We start from the raw sequence: 24,594 nt of genomic DNA on the forward strand, positions 1-24,594 counted from the left end.
CAACACTCCTATTTATTTAAGGCTCTTTGTTTAAAGCAATGGAAGTTCAAACAATATACATAACCTACCCATCTTATGGGACGTGGGTGGCGCTGTGGGTTAAACCACAGAGCCTAGGACTTGCCGATCAGAAGGTCGGCGGTTCGAATCCCCGTGCCGGGGTGAGCTCCCGTTGCTCGGTCTCTGCTCCTGCCAACCTAGCAGTTCGAAAGCACGTCAAAGTGCAAGTAGATAAGTAGGTACCACTCCGGTGGGAAGGTAAACAGCGTTTCTGTGCGCTGATCTGCTTCACCAGAAGCGGCTTAGTCATGCTGCCACATGACCCGAAAGCTGTACGCCGGCTCCCTCGGCCAATAAAGTGAGATGAGTGCCGCAACCCCAGAGTCGGTCACGACTGGACCTAACGATCAGGGGTCCCTTTACCTTTCACTTACCCATCTTATAGAAAAGAAGAACATTTACTCTACAATATTAGAGTACAGTTAGATTAGCCTCAGCTAGAGCCAGGGCCTTCTCAACACTGGCTCCGGTCTGGTAGAACGCTCTGTCTCATGAGACCAGGACCCTGCAGGATCTGATTTCTTTCCGCAGGGCCTGTAAGAAAGAGTTGTTCCGCCTGGCCTTTGGCTTGGAGTCAATTTGATTCCCTCGCCCTCTTTCTTTTTTCCTTTCTCCTCCTGTGATGAGGCTGCATTTTAATGTTTCAATGTTGTATTTTAATCTTGTTTTTAAGTTGTAATCATTCAACTTGTTTTTATTATTGCTTGTTAGCCGCCCTGAGCCTGGCCTTAGCTGGGGAGGGCAGAGTATAAATTTTTTATTTTATTATTATTATTACAATATCAATGCTCTAGTCTAGTACATGGGTAGGCAAACTAAGGCCCGGGGGCCGGATCCGGCCCAATTCTACATGAGTAGAATGTGTCCTTTTATTTAAAATGCATCTCTGTATTATTTGTGGGGCCTGCCTGGTGTTTTTACATGAGTAGAATGTGTGCTTTTATTTAAAATGCATCTCTGGGTTATTTGTGGGGAATAGGAATTTGTTCATTATTTTTCTTCAAAATATAGTCCAGCCCCCCCACAAGGTCTGAGGGACAGTGGACCGGCCCCCTGCTGAAAAAGTTTGCTGACCTCTGCTCTAGTATCATCTGAAAATTATACCAAGGACTGAAATCTGTATGAGTTTACAGTAGAGCTGGGGGAAGAACTGGAAATAGTGCTCTTACAAATTTATTATTTGTGGAAAAAATCCTCACTTTATAGTAGGAATGCATGCAGGTCCCGTTTACTAAACACAGTGTGTTCCCTGCTTGCATCCCAGCTTATAGATAAGAACTTATTTAACATCAGTGACAATACCTTTATGAGATATTTCTTAATGTTGTCGTATTTTTCCAGTGTGAAGGCACCAACGTGTTTTGGAATGAACTCCAAGCTCTCCAAAGTTTGCGCATGAGATCTACTTAACAGTTCTGGGCTGCAACAATGGAAGTGATATAGTTATAAGCTATATAGGAAACACACATGGGTCAAGTAGCTACAAACCAACCAACTGTAAAGAGCTAAATAATAAGTAAGCCTAAAAACACACATGAGAAAAGAAAAATAATTACAAATCCTGAAAACCAGAGATACTGAAAAATGCAATAAATTATACTAGCAAAATGTTCTTAGCTCTTTCTGTCATCTTAATATTACAGGACCCATTACATTTGCCACACTCATTCCTTCCTCTCTCTCCAATAACTACACTATTGTTTCCCAATATCCCACAGGTACAGATTTTCTTAAGTGTACAAAAATAATACTTTTCTGCTTCTGTCAAAGGGCTGCTCATGTGGATATCTCCCTTCCCTATTTAAAGTATGCCACTGTATAATGTACTTGCCCTTAATTCTTGCCAATTGGAATGGCTCTTTCTAGCCATTTGTTCTAACCTGCTGATAACCTTCATATCTGCTCTGAAACATTTCCTCCTTTTTTACATCCGTCTTCTCTCTTAAGAATTTTTTCCTATAATTTACTAATTTAAAAATAATCCTGGGCAGTATGTGATCAACTATGCTAACTAGAGGCTCTTGCCACCACACTAACATTCTGTCAGTACTTAATAGATTCATAAAACACTAGAATTGCTGAAGTTTCCACACACAAAATGGCAGATTTTTTACATGTACACTTTTTAAAAAATGTACACAAATGCTGTGAAACTACATATATTACAATATATATCCATAGCAAACTTCCAGTAAGCTGTTTTTAAAAATCTTAATGTAAATTTAAAATGATGGCCGAACTTCACTTGATATTTTTTTCTGCTGTTTCTTGAAGAACAAGTGTCCCTCACCACTAACCTGTCTTTGTGTTGGCGCCGATTGGTTGTCAGGGCAACAGCAATGTTATCCCAAGCTTTCCACCTGTCCCCTTGGCCTGGTTGCTCACAGCCTAGCTGATGCCAGCATTCCTCAAACACCGCCTTCCATTTTTCATCAGCAGGAACAGCAAGGTTTCCAAGCTTCCGCCTGGGGACATTTTAACCACAAGAATCGCAATTCTCAATGAAACGCCTTAAGAGAGGTGTGGATCAGCAATTTCTCCTAAGAGCATGCAGATCTAGAGCATTATGGGGTGGTGCAGGGCAGAAACATTCCCCCCACTCTTCAACATCTCAAGCTTGCGGTTAATTAATAAGACACATTAGCTAATGTTGGGCTGTCTGACAATTGCTGAAATGGTTTTTATTGTCAATCACTTGGGGGCGTTTCATGGGAGATGATTCATAAATGAATTGTTATTTATTATATCAATAACCAGGACAGTTAATAGTGCCCAAGCTGAAAAGATGAGGTGGTAAGGATCAAAGGATTGTGGGATTGAGACCAGAAGCATTATTTTAATGATAACTTACGGTAACTTCAAGGCCTTTGCTTAAAAGCAGAGAATCTGATTCTCTCTGTGCTGCATTAGACAAGTGAGCAGCATTAACTATTTCTTAGGAAAAAAATCAAGCAATAAATTCTGAACTTACGACAGCCAACAATCCTCACTTCAGAGGCACCTGCATACATTTATTCATAGACCCCCTAGTGAGGTAAAAAGCAGCTCCCTAAGAAGTTTGTTAAGTTTGGCAGGGAAGCCTGATTCACAGTCAGATTTGGGCATCAGTGATGTCAAAAGTAATTAACAGCATCATAAATAAAAGCCAAAGCGGGTGGGGCGGGGAGAAATTGAGTCTTATGCTGTCCATAAATATAAACTAGACATTCATTTTGTTTAACAATTTAAAAACAACCACAGCTTTGTATAATGGGTACTGTATGACTTTAAACTGACAGCCACACCAGTGCTCTTCAGAGATGACAGTCCTGCACTGTTGCACAAGTCTGACAGGCACCTGGATCTCTCTGATGACTTATAAAAATGCCTGAAAACATCCATTATGAATCAAAATGGGCTGTGCAGTCCAACCACTGCACAGATGCATTTCCAGTTGTGTTTATGTAAAGGTAAACATAAAGGGACCCCTGACGATTAGGTCCAGTCATGACCGACTCTGGGGTTGCAGTGCTCATCTCGCTTTATTGGCTGAGGGAGCCGGCGTACAGCTTCCGGGTCATGTGGCCAGCATGACTAAGCTGCTTCTGGCGAACCAGAGCAGCGCACGGAAACGAGGTTACCTTCCCGCCAGAGCGGTACCTATTTATCTACTTGCACTTTGACGTGCTTTCGAACTGCTAGGTTGGCAGGAGCAGGGACTGAACAACGGGAGCTCACCCCGTCTTGGGGATTCGAACCGCCGACCTTCTGATCGGCAAGTACTAGGCTCTGTGGTTTAACCCACAGCGCCACCCGTGTCCCTTTCTGTTTATGTGTGTGTGTGTATGTGTATATATATATATATGTGTGTAAAGTTAAGTTCAGTCGTGGACGACTCTGGAGTTGCCGCGCTCATCTCGCTTTACAGGCCGAGGGAGCTGGAGTTTGTCTGCAGACAGTTTTCCCAGGTCATGTGGCCAGTATGACTAAGCCACTTTTGGCACAACGGAACACTGAAACCAGAGCAGGGCACGGAAATGCTGTTTAGCTTCCTGCCGGAGCGGTACCTATTTGCCTACAGTGGTACCTCGGGTTACATACGCTTCAGGTTACAGACTCCGCTAACTCAGAAATAGTACCTTGGGTTAAGAACTTTGCTTCAGGATGAGATCAGAAATCGCGCGGCGGCGGGAGGCCCCATTAGCTAAAGTGGTGCTTCAGGTGAAGAATAGTTTCAAGTTAAGAATGGACCTCCAGAACAAATTAAGTACGTAACCAGAGGTACCACTGTACATCTCTTTGCCTGCCGGCGTCCTCCGGATAGCCTGCTGCACCCTTTGTGGCAGGCATGGCCAAACTTGGCCCTCCAGCTATTTTGGGACTACAATTCCCATAATCCCTGACCACTTGTCCTGTTAGCTAGGGATAATGGGAGTTGTGGTCCCAAAACATCTGGTGGGCCGAGTTTGCCTATGCAAAGTACGTAACCAGAGGTACCACTGTACTTGCACTTTTTGGTGTGCTTTTGAACTGCTAGGTGGGCAGGAGCTGGGACCAAGAAATGGGAGCTCACCCTGTCGCGGGGATTTGAACCACCGACCTTCCGATCAGCAAGCCCAAGAGGCTCAGTGGTTTAGACCACAGCGCCACCCGTGTCCCACATTCTGTTTATAGGAACCTCTATTTCTACTGCCTGTGTAATGGTAGAGGCCCTCACTCTTTAAGTGCCAGTGACCAATTCGGCTCTGAAAATACAGCTGCTACATTTTCACTTTCATCACATTGGTCACCAGCTGCTCAGATATCATATGACTTACAGAATTTTCACCACTTTTAGCCTTTTCTAAAGAACAAGCATTGTATCTCTTGACCCCATGGTCTTCCAAGAACCACAGACAAAACCTGTAGTGTTCCGCTCAAATCTGAAATCCGCATGAGGACTTGGCAATGACGCTGTACTATTCCCCATTGCCTAACCAAGCAGAGGAGCTGGAAATAAACAACTAGAGCTGGGCAAACAAGCAATACAGGCTGTGATCTGCAACCTACTTTGCATTCAAATCAGTGCTAGGGCTCAGGTACCATGGCTAGCTACAGACAAAGACACGATACAGTCTAAACAGAAGCCATCTCCCATTCACTCACAGGGTTTTGGGTCGGTCCTTCTCATGATCATACAAACTGGGTTTGAAGTAGGTTCCAGCAATCTTTATCCCAGATCCCCACTCGCCACTGAAAATACCTTCAATAGTGTCTCCATTTGGCAAAGTCAGTCTTCCCTTTGAAGAAGGGATGGAGGGGAGGGAAGAGAGTAAAAAAAGAATGAAATCACTCATTTTGAAAAACCGCTCTATTCAAAAAAAGCAATCCCCCAAAATATGATTTACCAACCTTTCCATTAAGAGTCCAATTATCTGAAAACTCTCCTTCATACACTGTGTCATCTTCAGAAAGCAAGACACCAGTCCCCTGCATAAAACAATATCACAATCAGATAGAATTTTCTTTATGTACGCTACTACAGCAGCAAGAATACTCATCGCAAAGTATTGGAAGACTCAAGATCTACCCACTCTGGAAGAATGGCAGATGAAAGTGATAGACTATATGGGACTGGCCGAAATGACTGGCAGAATCCGTGATCAGGGGAAAGAGACGGCGGAGGAAGATTGGAAGAAATTTAAAGTTTAGAAGAGTTTGGAAGAAGAGTTTGGATTTGATATCCCGCCTTTCACTCCCCTTCAGGAGTCTCAAAGCGGCTAACAATCTCCTTTCCCTTCCTCCCCCACAACAAACACTCTGTGAGGTGAGTGGGGCTGAGAGACTTCAAAGAAGTGTGACTGGCCCAAGGTCACCCAGCAGCTGCATGTGGAGGAGCGGAGACGCGAACCCGGTTACCCAGATTACGTGACTACCGCTCTTAACCACTACACCACACTGGCTCTCCAGTGTTTATCTTAAGAAATATTGTAAAGTTAATGAGTGCTAAAATGTCGAGATTTGAGGAAAAAAAGGGGTTTACAGCTGAAAAAGATTAAGTAAAAGAAAAGATTAATCCAGCTACCCAGATTTCCGCTGATGAATGGATTGCCTATTATTCAACCAGTTTCGCTTCTCCAAATCTTCTTACAGATCTCCCTCAGTCCCCGTCGGACCTCTGTTCCTGCTCTCTTAGTCCCACTTCCTCAATAAACTTTACCTCAACCCGCATTTTCAACATCATAATGTCAATGCGAAGGAATAAGGCCCCCGGCCCAGACATGGTCCCGTTAGACCTTTTCCTGACTGATCCTCTTTGGTGGAGCGAACACCTGACTCCTGTATTCACCGCTATCTCCTCCGCCCTAGACATCCCCGACTCCTGGAGAGAAGCTATAATAGTTCCGATCTTCAAAGGCAGCCAGCCAAACATCCCTAGGAACTATCGCCCCATCAGTTTATTATCCATCCCGGGGACAATATTTGCCGCTGTTTTATTGGAGGAACTTCTCTCATGGGTCCAGGAGAGGAACATTTTACCGCTGGAACAGATTGGTTTCCGAAAGTCAGCGTCAACCATGGACCACTGTCTAACTCTCTATCACCTTGCCAGTAAATACACTGCTCCAAGGCAAGGCCACCTATTTGCCGCTTTCATGGACCTGGAGGCCGCCTTTGATTCCATTCCTAGGCAGAGATTATGGTCCAAACTTGCCCATCTGGGAATTGATTCGCACCTCCTCTCCCTAATTATTTCCCTTTATTCAAACACCACAGCTCGCGTCCGAAGTGGTCCAAACGGCTCCCTCACTACTCCATTTCCAACGGCCAAGGGCGTCCGACAAGGTTGTCTCTTGGCCCCTTTATTGTTTAATCTCTATCTTCACGATGCAATTTCCACTTTGAAGCTAGCATCGAAGTACCCTCCTCACTTAGCTGGCCACCCCGTTGTTTCCCTTTTCTATGCTGATGATGCTGTCATCTTATCCAGAACAGCTGCGGATCTAGCAAACGCAGTTAACGCATTTATCGCCTATTGTAAGGCGGAAGCTCTTAATATTAATTATAAAAAATCGAAAGTCCTCCACTTCACTCGTTCCCGCAAACTCAAATTGGAGCCGCTTAAGATCAGAGGTGGCTACTTAGAAAAGGTAAAAGCCTTTAAATATCTAGGCGTAATATTCACTTATAATCTCTCCTGGACCACCCATCTACAATCTGCTTTTCTTGCTGCAACCACGACCTCTAACGCCATTGTCCGATTTTACCACCAGAAGGGCGGCAAACACCTTCCAGCAGCAATTCAAATATTTAATGCCAAAGTTGTCCCAAAATTATTATATGGATGCGAAGTATGGACTACAGCAATATCAGGTTACTTGGATCGCCCACTTCATATGTTTCTGAGATCTCTTTCCGGCGTCCCGAGATGTGTCTCAGGTGCAGCCCTACGACTCGAGTTCGCCCAGTCCTCAATTGTTAAACGAGCATGGAGCCGAGCCATTTCCTACAGCTTCCACCTACTAACATCGGATGCTCGAATTAGAGGTGGTTTTTCCAATCTGATCCTAAGAGATATTCATAATTCTCCCTGGAAAACTACAATTAACCTCAAATTCCGCTCTCTTCTCAATTTGAACTGTAAAACTGTCCTTAACTTAGAGTGTATCAGCCCGGCGGCCCTACCTCTAATTAAAAAGAAACTACAGCAACTTGATTTTTCTAACACAGCTTCCTATGCAAGAGGACCGTGTTCAGGCCTAGCCCTAGCTATTCCACCCCCTGAAGGGATCCCTCTATACTGCTTCACAATTTCTTCGGAGGCTAAGCGTAGGGCCTTTACCTGTGCCCGTCTCAACTGTTTTCCTACAGCAGTTCTGTCGGGTCGTTATTCCAGAGTTCCCATTGCAAATAGAACATGCTCTTGTAATGACACGGCCCTGGAGACTATGGACCATGTAATGCTCTTCTGTTCCAACTGGACAGATGAAAGATCTCGGTTTTTAACCCCCCTAGTGAATAAGCTTCATCTCCCAATCCAGCCTTGGATAGTGTCCCTCTTTCTGCAGGATTCTGATTGTTGGATTACCGAGATGACAGCAAACTTCCTGCTTAGTGTGATGAAGAGGAAAGCGGCACCAACGTCTTCTTTAACACCACAGCTGCAGTCGATACGCCGCACAACCGAACGAAGTCCCAAGTAGCCTTATTGTACAAGGACAATCGAACTAGGACATATCTGAGGAGCTGAAGGACCCTTTAACGGTCCTCCTCCAGCCTCAACAGTTGTTTTTTTTGTTTGTTTGTTTGTTAAAGTAATCGCCCAGGACGATATCTACCTTTACCTCCCCACCCCTATTTTATGTTGTTATCTCAATGTATATTATGCTATGGCCACACGGCTAATGCAATAAATAAAAAGAAAAGAAAAGAAAAGATTAAGGGAAAAATTCGATAAGATTAAGTGTTAGGAATTGCTGAAATAATTTTGGAAATTGGGATGTAGAAAGGGGAGGTATGGGGAAGTCGACGAAGTAAGGTTTAAGAAAAAAAGGATATGAAATTATACATGTTTGTAAGTGTTTTTGTTTGTCTGTTTGTGTTTATAAAAATCTTGTAAAACCAATAAAAATTTTATTAAAAAAAAAGAAATGGGAAAAAATAAAATAAAACAATATCACAATCATTACAAGCTCTGTTCTGAATAGTTCACATAAACACAGAGTAGTATTACGGGGGGGAAATGCAGGAAGATGTATATTTTTACAGTAGCCATAACACCAAGATACAGAACAGTCAATGTGCTGGATCCAAACTTGTCCTTAGTGGGAAGGGCAGAGATCCAGTGGAGACTCACGATGGAAAAAGGCGGAGGAAGGAAGAAGGCAATTTTCACCTATTCCTTTTTCCTTCTGCACTGTCCTCCTCAGTCCCCCAACCCTCCAGAGCAGATTTTCATTGGGGTATAGGGGATTGCAGGAAGAGGAGGGGTATCTAGCAAAAATTGCCTCCTCTGCTCTTCTACCATTGGGAGCACCCCAAGAGAGGAACTGCTCACAGGTAGTCTGGATCTAATCTGGCATAAACGCTACTTTGAAAAAGGGAGTGAATTTTTATTTTTATACGTTGAGCACCAAAAAACAGAGTAAGGTTAGGGGCTGCTCCTTCAACCATAAGACACTGGTTTGTACAGTACTCACCATCATTTTATTGCTGCTAAAGGCTCCTTCATAATACAGTCCAAACTGTGTAACCACAACACCATTGCCCTGGCCAAGGTCATCTTGCCACATTCCCATATATTTTTCTCCCCTGAAGAGACAAGAAGGGATTAAGGGCCAAAGCAACCTAAATTTTAAGAAATAAGGCTCACCATACCATCTCCTGTTCTGTGACACTCTGACAACTAAACAACAGACATACTGCCCTACCGGTTGAGAAGCCTTTTCGGCAATTAATAGGGTCATATCAGAGCTCTATAATGGGGTTGGGGGGAGGGCACAAAATAGTGTACATCTTAACTGCAGTTTATGTATCATTTTCATAAGTTTGCCATTATTATTTTTAATTGTATGTTATCGCACTTTTCAGTATTTCCAAAGAGGACTTATATTAAGGTTTATGAAACATGAATGCTGAGCTAAAATATAAATTAGTAAGTTCAAAGGCAGGTGAGAGATAATTGAGATAATTTATTACGGTCAAAGACCAGCTCACATAACATAACACAATAAAAACAGCACTCATAAAGATAAAATATACAATCGGAGCAGATTGCAGCAATAGCTCATGAGTTAAAGCAATAGCTCATGAGTTAAACAAAGGCAGGTGATTGATTGCTGACATACAAGTTTTAGATTGCATTCCATGTCATCTTGTTAGTGATTTTATTCAAGTATACTAGAGGGATAAGCAACTACTTAGCATAAGTTTTTAGAATGCTCAGAATCTATTTACCTTGTGATATCGTCAAATACTCCATATCCAGTCTTCTTATCCATCACCCACTGGCCAATGAACATACTGGGAGAGGTAGATGTCAGTTTCCCACTGCGCAGGAGACCATGCCCATGACGCATGTTATCCTGAAAGCTCCCTTCATACACTTCTCCAGTGGCATAGCTGAAATAAAAGTGTGTTATCTCTCTCCCCCTCTGCACACAGAAAACAACATTTTTAGCAGGAATGTAAAAACAGGACAATTATTTCCAGTGATGTGTTTCAGGAGAGGGGGGGAATGGAGATGTGTCGTATTGTGGATTATGTAGTTCTGTGCAAAAAGAGCATGAACAGATATGGTATCACATCTATGCACAGATTGTCGTGTGAAGCAACATGGGCACATGTATATTTCACTGCAGGGACACAAGGCAAAATGCAACTTCCCAGAAGGTGTTCACACAATGAAATGTGTTCGTGAGTGAAAACTGTCACACATGGTGATCTTCATGGGGGTTTCATGCTGTTCCTACCTGGAAAAGTTTTGCATAGAAAGAAATGGTTTGTGTGTGTGTTAAGTGGCCCTTTGAAGTGCATTGTGGGTTAAATGCTGCTCTTTTGGACCACACACGATGACCTTTAAAACAATACTCATGTTGTTTTGTATACTACCTGTAGATGCCTTGTCCACACATTTTGCCCTCCTTCCAATATCCAACATAGCGGTCACTCTTGTTCAGTATTTTGCTTGGTATTTTGTATTCACCGTACCTGCCAATTTGAAAACAATAACAGTCCTGAGCAACTAGAAAACAAGAATATAACATGAAGAGCAGCAATCCCATACACATCTACTTGGCAGTAGGACCCATTGAACACTGTAAGATTTACTTCTGAGTAAACATGTACAGTCATACCTTGGGTTACAGACGCTTCAGGTTGCGTGTTTTTGGGTTGTGCACCACGCCGAACCCAGAAGTACCGGAACGGGTTACTTCTGGGTTTCGGAGCTCGCGCATGCGCATAAGTGTTAAATTGCACTTTGTGCATGCACAGAAGCGCCAAATCGCAAACCCGCGTGTACGCAGACACGGCACTGTGGGTTGCAAACGTGCCTCCCACACGGATCACGTTCGCAACCCGAGCGTCCACTGTATTGAATAATACTAAAAATGTACTATGTATCTGTGAATTATGTGTAAAGGAGTAACGGTTAATGAATTATATGATATGCAATTATAAAACACCTATATATCACTTTTCTATACGTGTATATCTGAAGTGGTAGCTATATAAACACCTATATATCACTTTTCTATACGTGTATATCTGAAGTGGTAGCTATATAAATTTAAGCATGCATAACAGATTCAGCCAACAATTCCAAGCATGCAGTTCAAACTGTGACTGCTTTATTTTTGACACTGCATTGACTTCATGAGAGAACAAGTTTAGCTCTCCAGAATTTCATACAAATTTTGAATTGAAGGTAAAGTGAGGAAAATCACTTGAGAAACAGCACTGGTATTTTCACCTGTCAAATAGAAGGCTAAATAGAAGTTTTAGGAAAGTGTCTTACAGACAAATCCCTAATACACTGTTTAAAAAAGTACACTACTACATAATAGAATTCTTTAGTTTAACACCATGGATGTCTCAAACCCAACCCCAGCCCAGGAGTGCACAGCTACAATCTTTCATGTTCAGGAGATTCAGCTGCAAAGGATTACTATACTGCAACAGTTGCACAAGCACTGTATGGATGTACTTTTATTTTAGCACCATCCAGATTTCTAACATGCACAGAAATCTGGCAAGGTGTTTGAACAGAAAAAAGCACATGGGGGGTGAAGGAGGGGGTTTAATTTTACATTGCAAGCTGCTTGTTACAGTGATTAAAATGAAACCCTGAGTACCTGAGACTTACTCCCAGGTAAGCATGGGTTGAACCCAAGTTGCACTTTGAGCAGATCCATTGAAATTAATGGATATAAGTTATTCATGCCCACTACATTTCAATGGTTCTACTATGAGTAAGATCAACACTGGATATAACCCAATATATGATGTGACAACTTAAGTTAGTTTCACAAAACTCCTAAAAACTATTTTGACAGCTAAATAAATCCATCAGCCAAAGGGAGGTTATCTAACATCTTGCTGGTGGTAAGACAATTTTAAGTAATAATTAGACTTCTCTTTCTCCAACCCCAAATTTGGTTTAACTCTTTGTACCTACCCATCTTCCAGGCCACTTCTGAACATGCCGGAATACATTCTTCCATCTGCCCATTTCAAAACTCCCCTGAAATATACAGAGTGCCATAATTAAGACCAGTTCCTCATTTGAATTAGCATAACACGTTTTATGCAAGACTATTACATCGTTCAAAGGACTACTGCATTTTTTCTGGCTAGGTTTTAGAGCTCAGGGTTAAGTGGTCATAGAGTAGGCGGCTTTTCATTTATTGTACTCTGCTTTATTCAGATTTAAATACTTTTAACGTGCCTCTTTTCACTTGTTACCTAGCTTTAAGCAAAAAGAAAGAGAAGAAAATGTAAAAGAAGAGAACGGGGGAAAACTTCAGGTGCTTGAAATGATTTATTGCAAGTCCAACACATTAAAGAAAAAATCCTTCCTCGTGAGGCGTGTTTTTAGCAGCAATTTTCACCAAATGCAAGCGTTGCTGTAACAACATGCAATTAGTGAAAAACTCTCTCTTTTTTGGCCTATTATTATTGGTGCTTTTCTGCTTGGTTTTAAGTAAACAGGACAGCCTCTTAACTAGCAAACATGTACATAAGAACATTTGCACAGTTTCACCTGCCGTGTGGTTTCCCAGAAAGCCATCGACCATTGTAAGTGGCGTCCTTAAGCCGAGGATCTTTGTAAAAGGTGTATTTGGCACTCCGTGAGATAGGGGGCTCTTGCCTCTGAATGTTCCCGCTAACTCCATAAGGAGGCAAGTCAGTCGTCCCTTTTAAGGCCTGATCCACCGCTTGGCTTATCGCTCTCAGCCATTTAGTCTGAAACAATTACAGTAAAAGTATTCAAGGTTTTGCCTACCCTTTGTGTTCCTCCTCTCTATTCGTAACTACTTTTATGGGAATACAGTGGCACCTCAGGTTAGATACGCTTCAGGTTACATACGCTTCAGGTTACAGACTCCGCTAACCCAGAAATAGTGCTTCAGGTTAAGAACTTTGCTTCAGGATGAGAACATACCGTATTTTTCGCTCTATAACACGCAGATTTTTTCTCCTAAAAAGGAAGGGGAAATGTCTGTGCGTGTTATGGAGCGAATGTGTGGAAAAATAAGGCAAAAATCAAACCGCGCTTCAGGGAGAAGGGAGCTCCGTGATACAGGAAGTGGCAGCTTTCCTGCATTCTGCCTCAGGGTCTTACTGCCCGCCCTCTCTGTTTCCTTGCTGTGTTTGCTCAAACGGAACAAAGAGCAGGGAAAGCCCCTCCCCTCCAGGCAAGTAGAGAGGGAAAGCAGAGCGTCCGAACAAAGAGCAGGGAAAGCCCCTCCCCTCCAGGCAAGTAGAGAGGGAAAGCAGAGCGTCCGAACAAAGAGCAGGGAAAGCCCCTCCCCTCCAGGCAAGTAGAGAGGGAAAGCAGAGCGTCCGAACAAAGAGCAGGGAAAGCCCCTCCCCTCCAGGCAAGTAGAGAGGGAAAGCAGAGCGTCCGAACAAAGAGCAGGGAAAGCCCCTCCCCTCCAGGCAAGTAGAGAGGGAAAGCAGAGCGTCCGTCCTTCTATCCTGTCCCTGCTCCGGAGGAACAATGTTTGTGCAGGGAAGAGAGACTACAGGTTCGGCTTAAAATTCTGATTTGACTTCCTGCTTTTTGTTTTTGGAGACACACAGCATTCAAATATGCTTTCTTCCATTTAAAGAGGGAGAGAGAGAGAGAGCGCACGCTGGCTGGCTTGTGTGGGTGGGTGGGGGGAAACTTTTGCCTTCCTTTCCTCACGTTATAGCCCTCTCCTGCATTCTTAGCCTTCTGTGTTTTTCCTTCCCTCCCCACTTAAAATGTGGTTACAAAGCATGGATCCACATGGATCCTCAGGATCTTTGCATTGGGTCACCCCAAATTCACCATCAGAGCACACAGCATGTCCATGGCTACAGCCTGCCCCCCCCAAAAAAAAAATCACGCACCCACTGTTGCCTGGGGCTGCAATGGTGCAAAAACGTGGTTACAAAGCATGGATCCACAGGGATCCTCAGGATCTTTGCATTGGGTCAGCCAAAATTCCCCATCAGAGCACATAGCATGTCCATGACTACAGCCTGTCCCCCCCAAAAAAAATCACGCACCCACTGTTGCCTGGGGCTGCAATGGTGCAAAAACGTGGTTACAAAGCATGGATCCACAGGGATTCTCAGGATTTTTGCATTGGGTCACCCCAAATTCACCATCAGATCACATGTCTGTGGCCACAGCATGAAGCACAAAAATGATACGTCCACTGTTTCATTCAGAATATTTTTTCCCTTGTTTTCCTCCTCTAAAAACGATGTGCGTGTTATGGTCAGGTGCGTGTTATAGAGCGAAAAATACGGTAAATTGTGCTCTGGCGGCGCGGTGGCAGCAGGAGGCCCCATTAACTAAAGTGGTGTTTCAGGTTAAGAACAGTTTCAGGTTAAGTACAGACCTCCGGAACGAATTAAGTACTTAACCTGAGGTACTACTGTACTGAAGGAATCTCTTGGAGTTAGTCTGATAAGACTTATTGGTGCCACAGAATCAATAAACGACTAATATCATGGAACTACAAAAGTTCATCTGCTCCAGCAATCTTAACCTTTTCAGACTTGGGGCCCCATTTACCTTCTGCTTGGAACAAAGGGTGAGTTTTTAATACACCACCATTTTATGGTCATCATTCTCTACGTCACTTAACAACAAACTAAACTTAAATTTAAAAATAATAATTGGCAATGAATGCACTGGCATGAACCATCTTTGGACCAACTCTGGATCACAAGTCACTATTTGAAGACCAGTGATCTCGTCCAAGTCTCCTTCTAAACTAAGATGCTACATACTCAGCTACAGCAATGTGGACCATACTTGCATGTCTTCTATACCATGGGCTACCGTCTACGAGCAAACAATGTTAGTTTTGCTCCTCCCATTTGCACAGACAGGAAACAGACCACAATTCCTGTCTTAGCGTTACATTTGATCCATGGATGATTTCACTCCCAACAAACTATGATCAGCCAAGAACAAACCTCGGCTTACAGACTGTGTTGCAAAATGAACCACCATCTCTGATTTGGATGCAACACTAAATTGTGGCTTGTTTCATCCACATGCAACCAGCAAGGAGGAGAACAACCCAGATAGGCATGTTTGCGGTATACCATTAACTATGGTTTGCCATGCTGTGCAAGCAGGGTCATCGCACGTTGATTTCCCTTAGCTTACAGAGTGAAATAAGCATAGAAAATAAGCTTACAAAGTACCATATTTTTTGCTCTATAGAACGCACTGGACCATAGGAGGGGGAGAACAGGAAAAACTTTTTTTTTCTTGTTCTCCCCCTCTAAAAGAAGGTGCACTCACCCGAGCTTGTGGGGCTGGTGGCGGGGGGAAGCGCTGCTTTCCCCCACCGCCAGCCTCAAAGATCCCTGAAGTCTTTGGAATGCAGCGCCCCGCTGCCCTGCAGAGGCTTTGCACACAGCTGTCCCCAAGCTAGAAGAGCGAGACGGAGCCCTCCGTCTCGCTGTTCTGGCTTGGGAACAGCCTTGCTAGCCTCTGCAGGACAGCGGGGTGAAGGCACCCCGCTGCCCTGCAGAGGCTTTGCACACAGCCATCCCCAAGCTTGAAGAGCAAGACAGAGCCCTCCGTCTCACTGTTCTGGCTTGGGAACAGCCTTCCTTTGCGCGCAGCCATCCCCAAGCTAGAACAGCGAGACGGAGTGCTCCGCAGCGCTCCGTCTCCCTGTTCTGGCTTTGGGCTTAGCCATGCAGCCTGCATTCGCTCTATAGGACGCATACACATTTCCCCTTAATCTTTGGAGGGGGAAAAGTGCGTCCTATAGAGCGAAAAATACGGTAGGTGCGTCCTATAGAGCGAAAAATACGGTACTCTATGTTCAAAGTAGCTAAGGCACTTAAGATGGCTCTCACAAGTAAGCCAAGCCCACATTCCTTGTGGGGAAGTAATGGAGGAAGACCACAATTAATGCACTATGTATAATCTCTGGCATCTCCAAACAGGACTGGGGATGTATGCTGACTGGAGCCCTAAGAAATGCTGCTGGTCAGTGTACACAATAGAGTTAAACGGACCAATGGTTTGACTCGGTATAAGACAGCTTCCTATGTTCCTGCTGTTAACCAACTGACAAGTGGTGCAAACAGGGGAGGAGAGGAGAGAATGCAGTCTCTGTGCCTGCCTACCTTTTCCTGTGGTGTTGATGAAACAAGGATGAAGTGTTCTTCTGGTGTAGTGACTCTCAAACCATTCCTAGTACGAAGACCAAAAAAACGAAAAGGTTCATGTAAAAAGAACATAAGAAAAGAAAATTTAATTGAACAGACAACTGTAGCTAGCACAGGCAAAAATTAATACCAAAGCAAAGGGGCAGAGTCGAATTCTATTTTCTGTCCTTTTCCTTCTAGCCTCTGGCTTAAAGCAATGTTCCCCCTTTCCCTAAATTCATGAGAAATGGAGAATCTCCATTTGCAACAGTAAAGTGCCACGTAATATAACACCTTCCATCCTATTTCAGTCTCTTATCACTAGCGATTATAAGGAAGACTGTACTCTGTACCAAAATAAAATAAAGAAGTTCCAAGTTATGCAAGTAAAGTATTTATGCTTATCTGGCATCTTTTACTTTACCTATGCCAGATCCTCAAACCACTAGATTTATTCAGCCATCCTTTTGTTTCATAAGAAATTACCAAGCTGCCAAGCCTACACAGTAATACCTCTGCGAACGTCTGCCTTGTCTAGCGTCCATTCTGGTGAATGTCCACGGCAAACCTGGAAGTAGCGGAACGGGTTATTTCCAGGTTTGCCGCTTGCGCATGCACAGAAGCACAAACCGCTCTACATGTGTGCGCAGACATGGCGCTTTGCCCTGCGTCTTTTTCGGCTAGAGGCCGTGGCTCCGGAACGGATCCCGGCTGCAAAACAAGGTACGACTGTACTCACATCCATATGGACTAGAAAGCCTGCTTCAAGCTAAGAAAAAAGGTTGTAGGAAGCTGAATTCTGCACCAATATCACATTGCATAAATATTCTTACCTGTCTAAACACAAGAAATACCACGGCATTCTTCCTTACAAAAGTGACACTGGAATATTTCTTAGGGGTTTAGTCTAGTTTAAAATGTATTGACTGTTTAATGTTTTTGTTTTTAATTATCTTATATGTAAAATGACTTGAGATGGTAATCTAGAAGGCAATTAATAAAATAATAATAATAATAATAATAATAATAATAATAATAATAATAATAATAATAATAATAATAATAATAATAATACAGATCAGACTGCACTGGTTTGGATGATTTCATCATATCTGCATTTACAAGACTTAATGTCCAGCCAATACAGAATAAGTTAATTTTTCATGTTTATACTTCTGCTCTCTAGGTCTTTGGGGGAGTGTCATGTGACAAAGACACATGAGAGCAGAAGCAGCAAAGCAGGCTGGGAAGTGCTGGGACTGCACAATCATTTGGGCCTACTAAAGTTATTCTGGCCTAACTGCTAAACGTTGAGTCACTCTGGTATGTGACTTCGTAGCCAGTTTCTCTTTTGTGCTCTCTGTAAGATGTCAGTGAGTGTCTGTCTGCTTCAGTTGGGAGCAGTATGTAATCCCAGTCAAACTGTTTGGAACCATGTTGTTTATGAAGAAGTTTATTTTAACTCAGTAAAGCTTTTATTCTTTGAAACTCTGCATTATTAATTTACGCTGCGCGTCAAATACATGCTTAAAATGAGCAACATGTACACCTGTGATAACTTTATCTGACTAACCACAAGCATGATAATCGCATTATTGTGGGAGTGGAGAACCTGTGGTCCTTCCAGCTGCTCCTGGATTATGATGAACATCATCCCTGGCCATTGGCTGGCTGAGACTGATGGGAGTTGGAGTCAAAAAGCAGCTGGACAGGCCACAAGGTTCCCCACCACTGCCTTTAAGGGATGCAAGTCGAGTATCACTTCAGAGACAAAGAGCACAAAAGGCCTGGAGTACCCAAGACGTTTCAAAAGAAAAACTCATTCATCGACAACAGCAACAAAATAATTTCTATTTGAGGGATGGCCTTGACATACTTACATATTACCAGACTCTTCTGAAACAGGTTCTACCCACAATGTGGACAAGGAAAAAATATGATGAGTTGAAAACTGCAAAGAAAAGCAAAAGAGGAAAAGCATCAACCTTCCTATTAGGATTAGATTCACTCTTTGTGGGTGTTCCTTCTTCAGTGTTTCTTCCCCTTTGGAAACGGAATGACGTTAAGCCACACTGCTGAAATGCAACTGCTATATCTCTTAACGAGTTCTGAACAACCCCCAATTTGATAAGTTCAAATTGCACAGCTTGCAAAGCTGCAACCATATTTATGCCAAACAGCGGGCTCTATGAACCAGAGCTCAGTGCATAGGATACCCTGTTCCTACAGTTTGTTTAAGGGGCAGCAAATGATAGTGCTGCTGTATGCTAGCGATGGAAGCTATTTTCCAGTCTCTCCAGAAGACCGGGAGAAACTGTACACAACTATTTTTCGTCTTTCAACATTTTTTTGCAAGTGAGAGGCAATGCTGTTCAAAGACCCAAAACATAATGTTCCAAAACCTAATGCCGGCAATATCAATGGCACTAATGAGGTGGTGGCTGGGCAGGTGGAATAGACCCAATTCTGAATTGTGTTTCGGAACCCCAATAGAGAGAGGTGGGGAGTGATCTACGTTGCATGGAAGACAGAACAGGCTTGGTATCCAAGGCTCTTGTCATCCATACGAGACCCAGTCGCGGAGGAAGGGGCTTCGGTACCCGGGACGGCGGTGGCGTGGCACGTCGCCTGTGGGGGTGTGGCACCCAGGGGCGTGGTACGTCGCCCGTGCGAGTGTCCCAAGGGGGAGGTGCCTGCCCGCGGCAATGTCACCCCCCCCCAGGCTGGCACCCAGGGTAACCTGCCCCCTTCCTCCGCCACTGACTAGACCTAGCGACAACCCATATGGACCTCAGGTCGTCTTTGTGTGTGTTCTTCTGAAGAGCATGGGGAGAGATGTGACTGCTACAGAACTCTGAAAATATCCTTTTACTGTGAGGTGCCCCATCCATTCAGGTATAACGGGAACAATTCAGCTCTAATCCCCAGTATGCGCTTACCTGAGCATGGACCAAGGCATCGTTAAAGAGGATGAACCAGTTTACTGAGAATCTCCCAGCATGCTGCAGTGACAGTCCCCGATTGCTGCTCTCACAGATTAGTCGCCGTTCGGGTTTCCTCAAGGAATCCTATAATTGAGGAGTGAGGCAGGCACACAAATTAGGTCTACTATGCCTATTATCACCCCTGTGTCATTAACAGTAGTGCGCACTCATCACAGATGGAATTTACATGCATCTCAGCCATAACGGGAAATTAGGATTATTTGCTAAATACAGTACTTTCTGAAATTGGAAGCACCACAGCCATGAAGAGAGGGGAAGGGAAGGGAAGGAAACTACGGTGACATCAAAAATGGAATCCTACAGTGGAAAGAGTTGTGCTAGCAGAGCCTACAGCAATGCCCACGTACTGTCATTTTGCCAGGAAAGGTCTTCCAGAAGCCCAGCGTGTATTCAGCTTCTTTCCTTTTCCTGCTAAGATGGACAGCAAGGGTTTCATAACAAGAACTGGCATCCTGGAGGCTCTGGTATTCTGGAGATGCCTACAGAGAAGGAACAAACAAAACAAGGTTAGCAATTGACACTTGCTTCCAGAGACCTATTGCAATATTTCGTTACAGTAATTGCAGTTTCTGAAAATGTTATATTTAAATCAACTGAAACAACTTCTCCTGTGATTGAACATTATGAATAATATTTAAGTAACTAAAAAGAACACTAATACAATGAAGAATAAACCGCTTAGTTATTATAACAAATGCAACTGCATTTGCTCTTTTTTTTTGAACAGATTAAAAATATTACACCACCTGGAATGATTATGTTAGCAATGAGATCCAAAAAACAAACACAAAATGTCTCCTGTTTAGTGAAACTTTCTCATCCAACTACTTACCACTTCAAAACACGTAGCAAGCTTTAGTAAAGTTCTAGCGTAATTATGAAGTCGTCGGATTGGCAAGAAAAACAGAGTATTTAACACTTCTACCAATGGGAAAGCCTCCTCATTTGTCTCTGACAGATCCTGAAGCAATGCCTGGTTTTTAGTTAAGAAATCCCTACAGTATAAAGACAGATGTGTGTTAATGTTTTGACAACGCTTTCAGTGCAACACTTACTATACTTATGTCTGACTCTTCTTCTGTGGAACTCAGAACATATTTATATATGGTTTCCAGGTGTCCTTCCACCCAGGCAGCTTGCAAACTGGTTTGGATCTGCTTAGCTTCAGCTGCGGAACACCACCATGTGACTTTGGGCCCAGATATACATGGTTACATGCCCTTTCACTGATACAGGCAGTATGAATTAGACTAGGCTTCCTCAACCTCGGCCCTCCAGATGTTTTGAGACTACAATTCTCATCATCCCTGACCACTGGTCCTGCTAGCTAGGGATCATGGGAGTTGTAGGCCAAAAACATCTGAAGGGCCGAGGTTGAGGAAGCCTGAGTTAGACCTACCCCAGGACTACTGCACTTAAAAAATACTCAAGGCTAATGTTTTGCATTAATTTCTAGGAGTCCTTAGAGCATCAAGCTTCACTTGTATAAAATCCTACAGTTGCATTCATGCATAAAAGGTAAGCCAAGAAGCTTGGCTTAATAAACTATACTGTGCAAAAGCTGCATTATTTGTGCAAGCACCTGAACATCCCTACTCTGCATAAACAAACTAGCAAGAGGATGACTTAAGTGCTAGGTTCCAACCCAAAACTGTGGTTTGTTTCTCTCTAAAACAGGCCATGATCTGTATGTAAACAGCAAACCATGACTTGCGGCTGGGCTACGGATCATAGCCTGTTTAGGGAGCAGCAAACCACATACCTGAGTTCAAATGTAACCCTAAGCTATCACTTTCCTGGCTTGTTTCCTGCTTGCACACAGTTCAGGCACAGTGTGGTTTATTACACCAAGCTTCTTGGTTTACAGCTGCTTGAGAACGCAGCCTGTGTATTTTGCTATCTCTTGTTAGAAGTGATACGGATTTACTGGGAATCAAATACGTAAATTACTACTTATTAACAAGACTAGTTTCTTTATTTCAACTAGAGGTATCTAACCTGTGGACCATATACCTCCCCCGCAATATGTTCTGGGCGTCCCCTGCCCCACCCTGTGGCATGTCTTTGAAATTTATTTTTTATTTAGATTTAAGCCATTTATATCCCTGCCTTCATTCAAAGATCACAGAGGGGTAACAGCAAAAGTCAATAAAATTTTATATCCATACATAAATATCATAGTGTCATCATAAGCAAAGCCTCTACTATGGAAATATGAATAAGTATCAGTAACAATACCCAAAAGCCTACGTCAAAAGCCATGATTGAGTTGGCATCTGAATACCATCAGAGACCATGCTCAACAAAATTCATTGGGCAGAGAGTTCCAGAGTTGACTGCTGCTGACCACTAGCCAAGTATATTTCCTGCATCACCGAAGGAAGTTGATATGCTCTTTGCCTATCAGCTGTATAAGGTAAAGGGACCCCGACCATTAGGTCCAGTCGTGACCGACACTGGGGTTGCGGTGCTCATCTCGCTTTATTGGCTGAGGGAGCCGGCGTACAGCTTCCGGGTCATGGGGCCAGCATGACTAAGCTGCTTCTGGCGAACCAGAGCAGTGCACGGAAACGCTGTTTACCTTCCTGCCTGAGCGGTACATATTTATCTACTTGCACTTTGACGTGCTTTCGAACTACTAGGTTGGCAGGAGCAGGGACTGAGCAATGGGAGCTCACCCCGTCGTGGGGATTCGAACCACCGACCTTCTGATCGGCAAGTCCTAGGCTCTGTGGTTTAACCCACAGCGCCACCCGCGTCCCTTATCAGCTGAATAGTGCCTCCAAAAATAGAGCCTTTCAAATTTTCCAATGCAAATTTTAAGTGCTAAATTAAAGGTGGTGGAAAATCTAGTCAAATATTACACAAGACTGCATTGGTGAACGCAACCATTTACTGCTTTTGACTTCTTCTGTGTTGCTGTCTGCAATGAAACATCGAACTTGCAATGAATTTGTACAGCTACGAAATAAGTTAAGGTGGAAATTTGGAAAGGAAGGCTTGCAAGTCAGAGAAGAGCGACACATCAAAGCTTTGGGAACAAAGGAGTAGCTTAGTGAACTAAACAGCAGGGCCACTCTACATGATTAACGAGGTGCTGCCACAGAAGCATCAAACGCATCTACCTTGCCTAGTTCCACGACTTCTCATTTTCGAACGAGCTTCAAGGGGGGGAAAGTGCTCTCTCTCTCTTTTTTAATCAGGAAGCTCTTTTTCTCAGCCACCAGACTAACCATCTGGATGGTTTGCATTTTTAAAGTGCTTTGAGAGCAACACTTGGAAGTCACAATACACAAGCATCAAGGAGTATCAGAACTATCGTAAGACCAAGTCTCGGCTAATGTCTCAAAGGAAACGCTGCTAAGTTGCCTGACAATGAGGAGTCCTGGTGAGCTGCTGCTTCCCTTTTATGATGAATTACTTAAAAGGCTGTACAAAGGAATAGTCACAGAAGACCATCTCATATCATTAGCCACTGACATTGGTATCTTGCTGCAAAGATCTCATTTCCTGAATCAGTCATTCTAAGCATATAACCGTTATCTGGAGAGACACAGTCCTACATCCTTTGATACCCATAATGGAAGAAATGACTAATGCTTCAATGGTTTTCAACACAGATAATAAGAATAGAGCTACCTAATAGATTCTGACCACCATATAAGGCCCTTATTACTCCACACAATACCTGACATTAGGATCCAAATGTTATATATGCTTATTACAGGCTGGCTGTTTGGGCCAGAATTTGGGATGAAACTTGGATTTCTACTAAATTTGTCTCATTTCACCTGTTAAGGGGCAGGATCCTTTCCTGTGAGCAAAGCACTGATAGCTCACAATGACATCCTAAAAGCGTTTTCATTATTCTAAAGGGTAAGAAACTTTATTTCTGGGATTATTTCTGACAAAAGGAAGGGACAAACTAGGAAGCTGGGAAGGTGGGATGAGTATTATTATTACAATTTGTTTCCCGTCCTTCACCCTATGATTCCAGGGTGTGTTATAACAATTAAAACATAACATTAACATTAAAACGCAATATTACACAATACTAAAAACAGTCTAAAACAACTTAAAATGGCAAAACTAAGGTGGGTCTTTAAAAATATACACCTCAAGAGCCAAACGTCAGTCTGAACAGGTGCATTTTCAGGTACTGCAAGAGACACCAACCTCAGACACTAACAGACCACCCCTACCTACCTACCTCTCTTCCTTTTTTTCTCTCTCTCTTTCTGTAGAACCCCTGCTAAGGATTGTAAAAGATTCTATGCAGCTGCACTACTAACCATTATCTTAGCACTCACAGTAAGCAGAGCTACCAGATTCACACATGGGTACATTGGCAACACACCAGGATTTGCAGACATTACTGTAACATCAAATCACCAGACTCAACATCCAGAAGGACTAACTTACATTGCTGGTTTGGAGAGAAGCGTAAATCCTCCCATCACCAGAAAGTTTGTCAAGGAAGTGCAGTACCTAAATCAGAGACATTGATGAAGAAAAGTGAGAAAGCCTAGGCATTTCAAATGGAAATCAGCCTGATGAATTTGCTGGATAAAGGACCTAAGGAGCGAGTGTGAACAACCTCTTTTTGATTAATGGAAAACTTACGTCACCACCCTAGAGTCTCACATTGTGTTTGCAGCATGATCTTTCTCTGCAGAATAGTTGCTTCAATAACCATTAACATCTTGCCCACACTGCATCTTCCTCCCACACTAGTATTGCCACATACACCACAAAAATGGGTGAAAATCTATTATAGGAAGACTCACAATGTGGGACTACAGGGGTAACACAAGAACACACAATGTGCCCCCTTTGAAATAATGGTGTTAGCTTACAGGATGCAGCCTTCCAAGAATGTTTTGCACAATGCCCATTTCAACAGGGCTTGCACAGTGAGCATCTGCCACAATGCATCAAAATGAACAGCAATTTCACACCACGAGTTCTGGTGGATTGCACCTTAAAGATTAAATGACTGGCAGCTTTAACGTTCCACTATATCCACAATAGTACATAAATGATGCCTGGACATTTAAAATGCCCAATCGTTCCATTTCAGTGTCAACTCAGCCACAAATGTGGCTGGCTGTGTGACTTTTCTCTTGAAATTTTACATGAGGGAGAATTCAAGGAGGCTTGCAATCTGAAGTGATACAGTCCAGAACAAACACTTGCC

The 24,594-nt window shown here is 43.2% G+C and overlaps 1 protein-coding gene across 4 annotated transcripts in view; it reads right to left on the reverse strand.

Annotated features, from left to right (window-relative positions):
* ALS2 (alsin Rho guanine nucleotide exchange factor ALS2) overlaps window positions 1-24,594 on the reverse strand; it is a 61,160-nt gene that overhangs the window by 9,781 nt on the left and 26,785 nt on the right. For all 4 annotated transcript variants that reach the window (XM_081192979.1, XM_081192980.1, XM_081192981.1 and 1 more), the window contains exons 12-26: window positions 23,820-23,885; window positions 20,230-20,392; window positions 19,745-19,876; window positions 19,332-19,460; window positions 18,273-18,343; window positions 16,372-16,438; window positions 12,782-12,984; window positions 12,197-12,262; window positions 10,630-10,728; window positions 9,976-10,140; window positions 9,219-9,330; window positions 5,431-5,508; window positions 5,185-5,318; window positions 2,358-2,525; window positions 1,363-1,480 (exon numbers count right to left, since the gene is read on the reverse strand). In XM_081192979.1, the coding sequence (XP_081049105.1) occupies window positions 1,363-1,480; window positions 2,358-2,525; window positions 5,185-5,318; window positions 5,431-5,508; window positions 9,219-9,330; window positions 9,976-10,140; window positions 10,630-10,728; window positions 12,197-12,262; window positions 12,782-12,984; window positions 16,372-16,438; window positions 18,273-18,343; window positions 19,332-19,460; window positions 19,745-19,876; window positions 20,230-20,392; window positions 23,820-23,885 (1,771 nt within the window). The remainder of the gene's footprint in view (window positions 1-1,362; window positions 1,481-2,357; window positions 2,526-5,184; window positions 5,319-5,430; window positions 5,509-9,218; window positions 9,331-9,975; window positions 10,141-10,629; window positions 10,729-12,196; window positions 12,263-12,781; window positions 12,985-16,371; window positions 16,439-18,272; window positions 18,344-19,331; window positions 19,461-19,744; window positions 19,877-20,229; window positions 20,393-23,819; window positions 23,886-24,594) is intronic.

The sequence above is a fragment of the Podarcis bocagei genome (genome assembly GCF_964188305.1).
Source record: "Podarcis bocagei genome assembly, chromosome: 1".
Classification (NCBI taxonomy): Eukaryota; Metazoa; Chordata; class Lepidosauria; order Squamata; family Lacertidae; genus Podarcis; species Podarcis bocagei.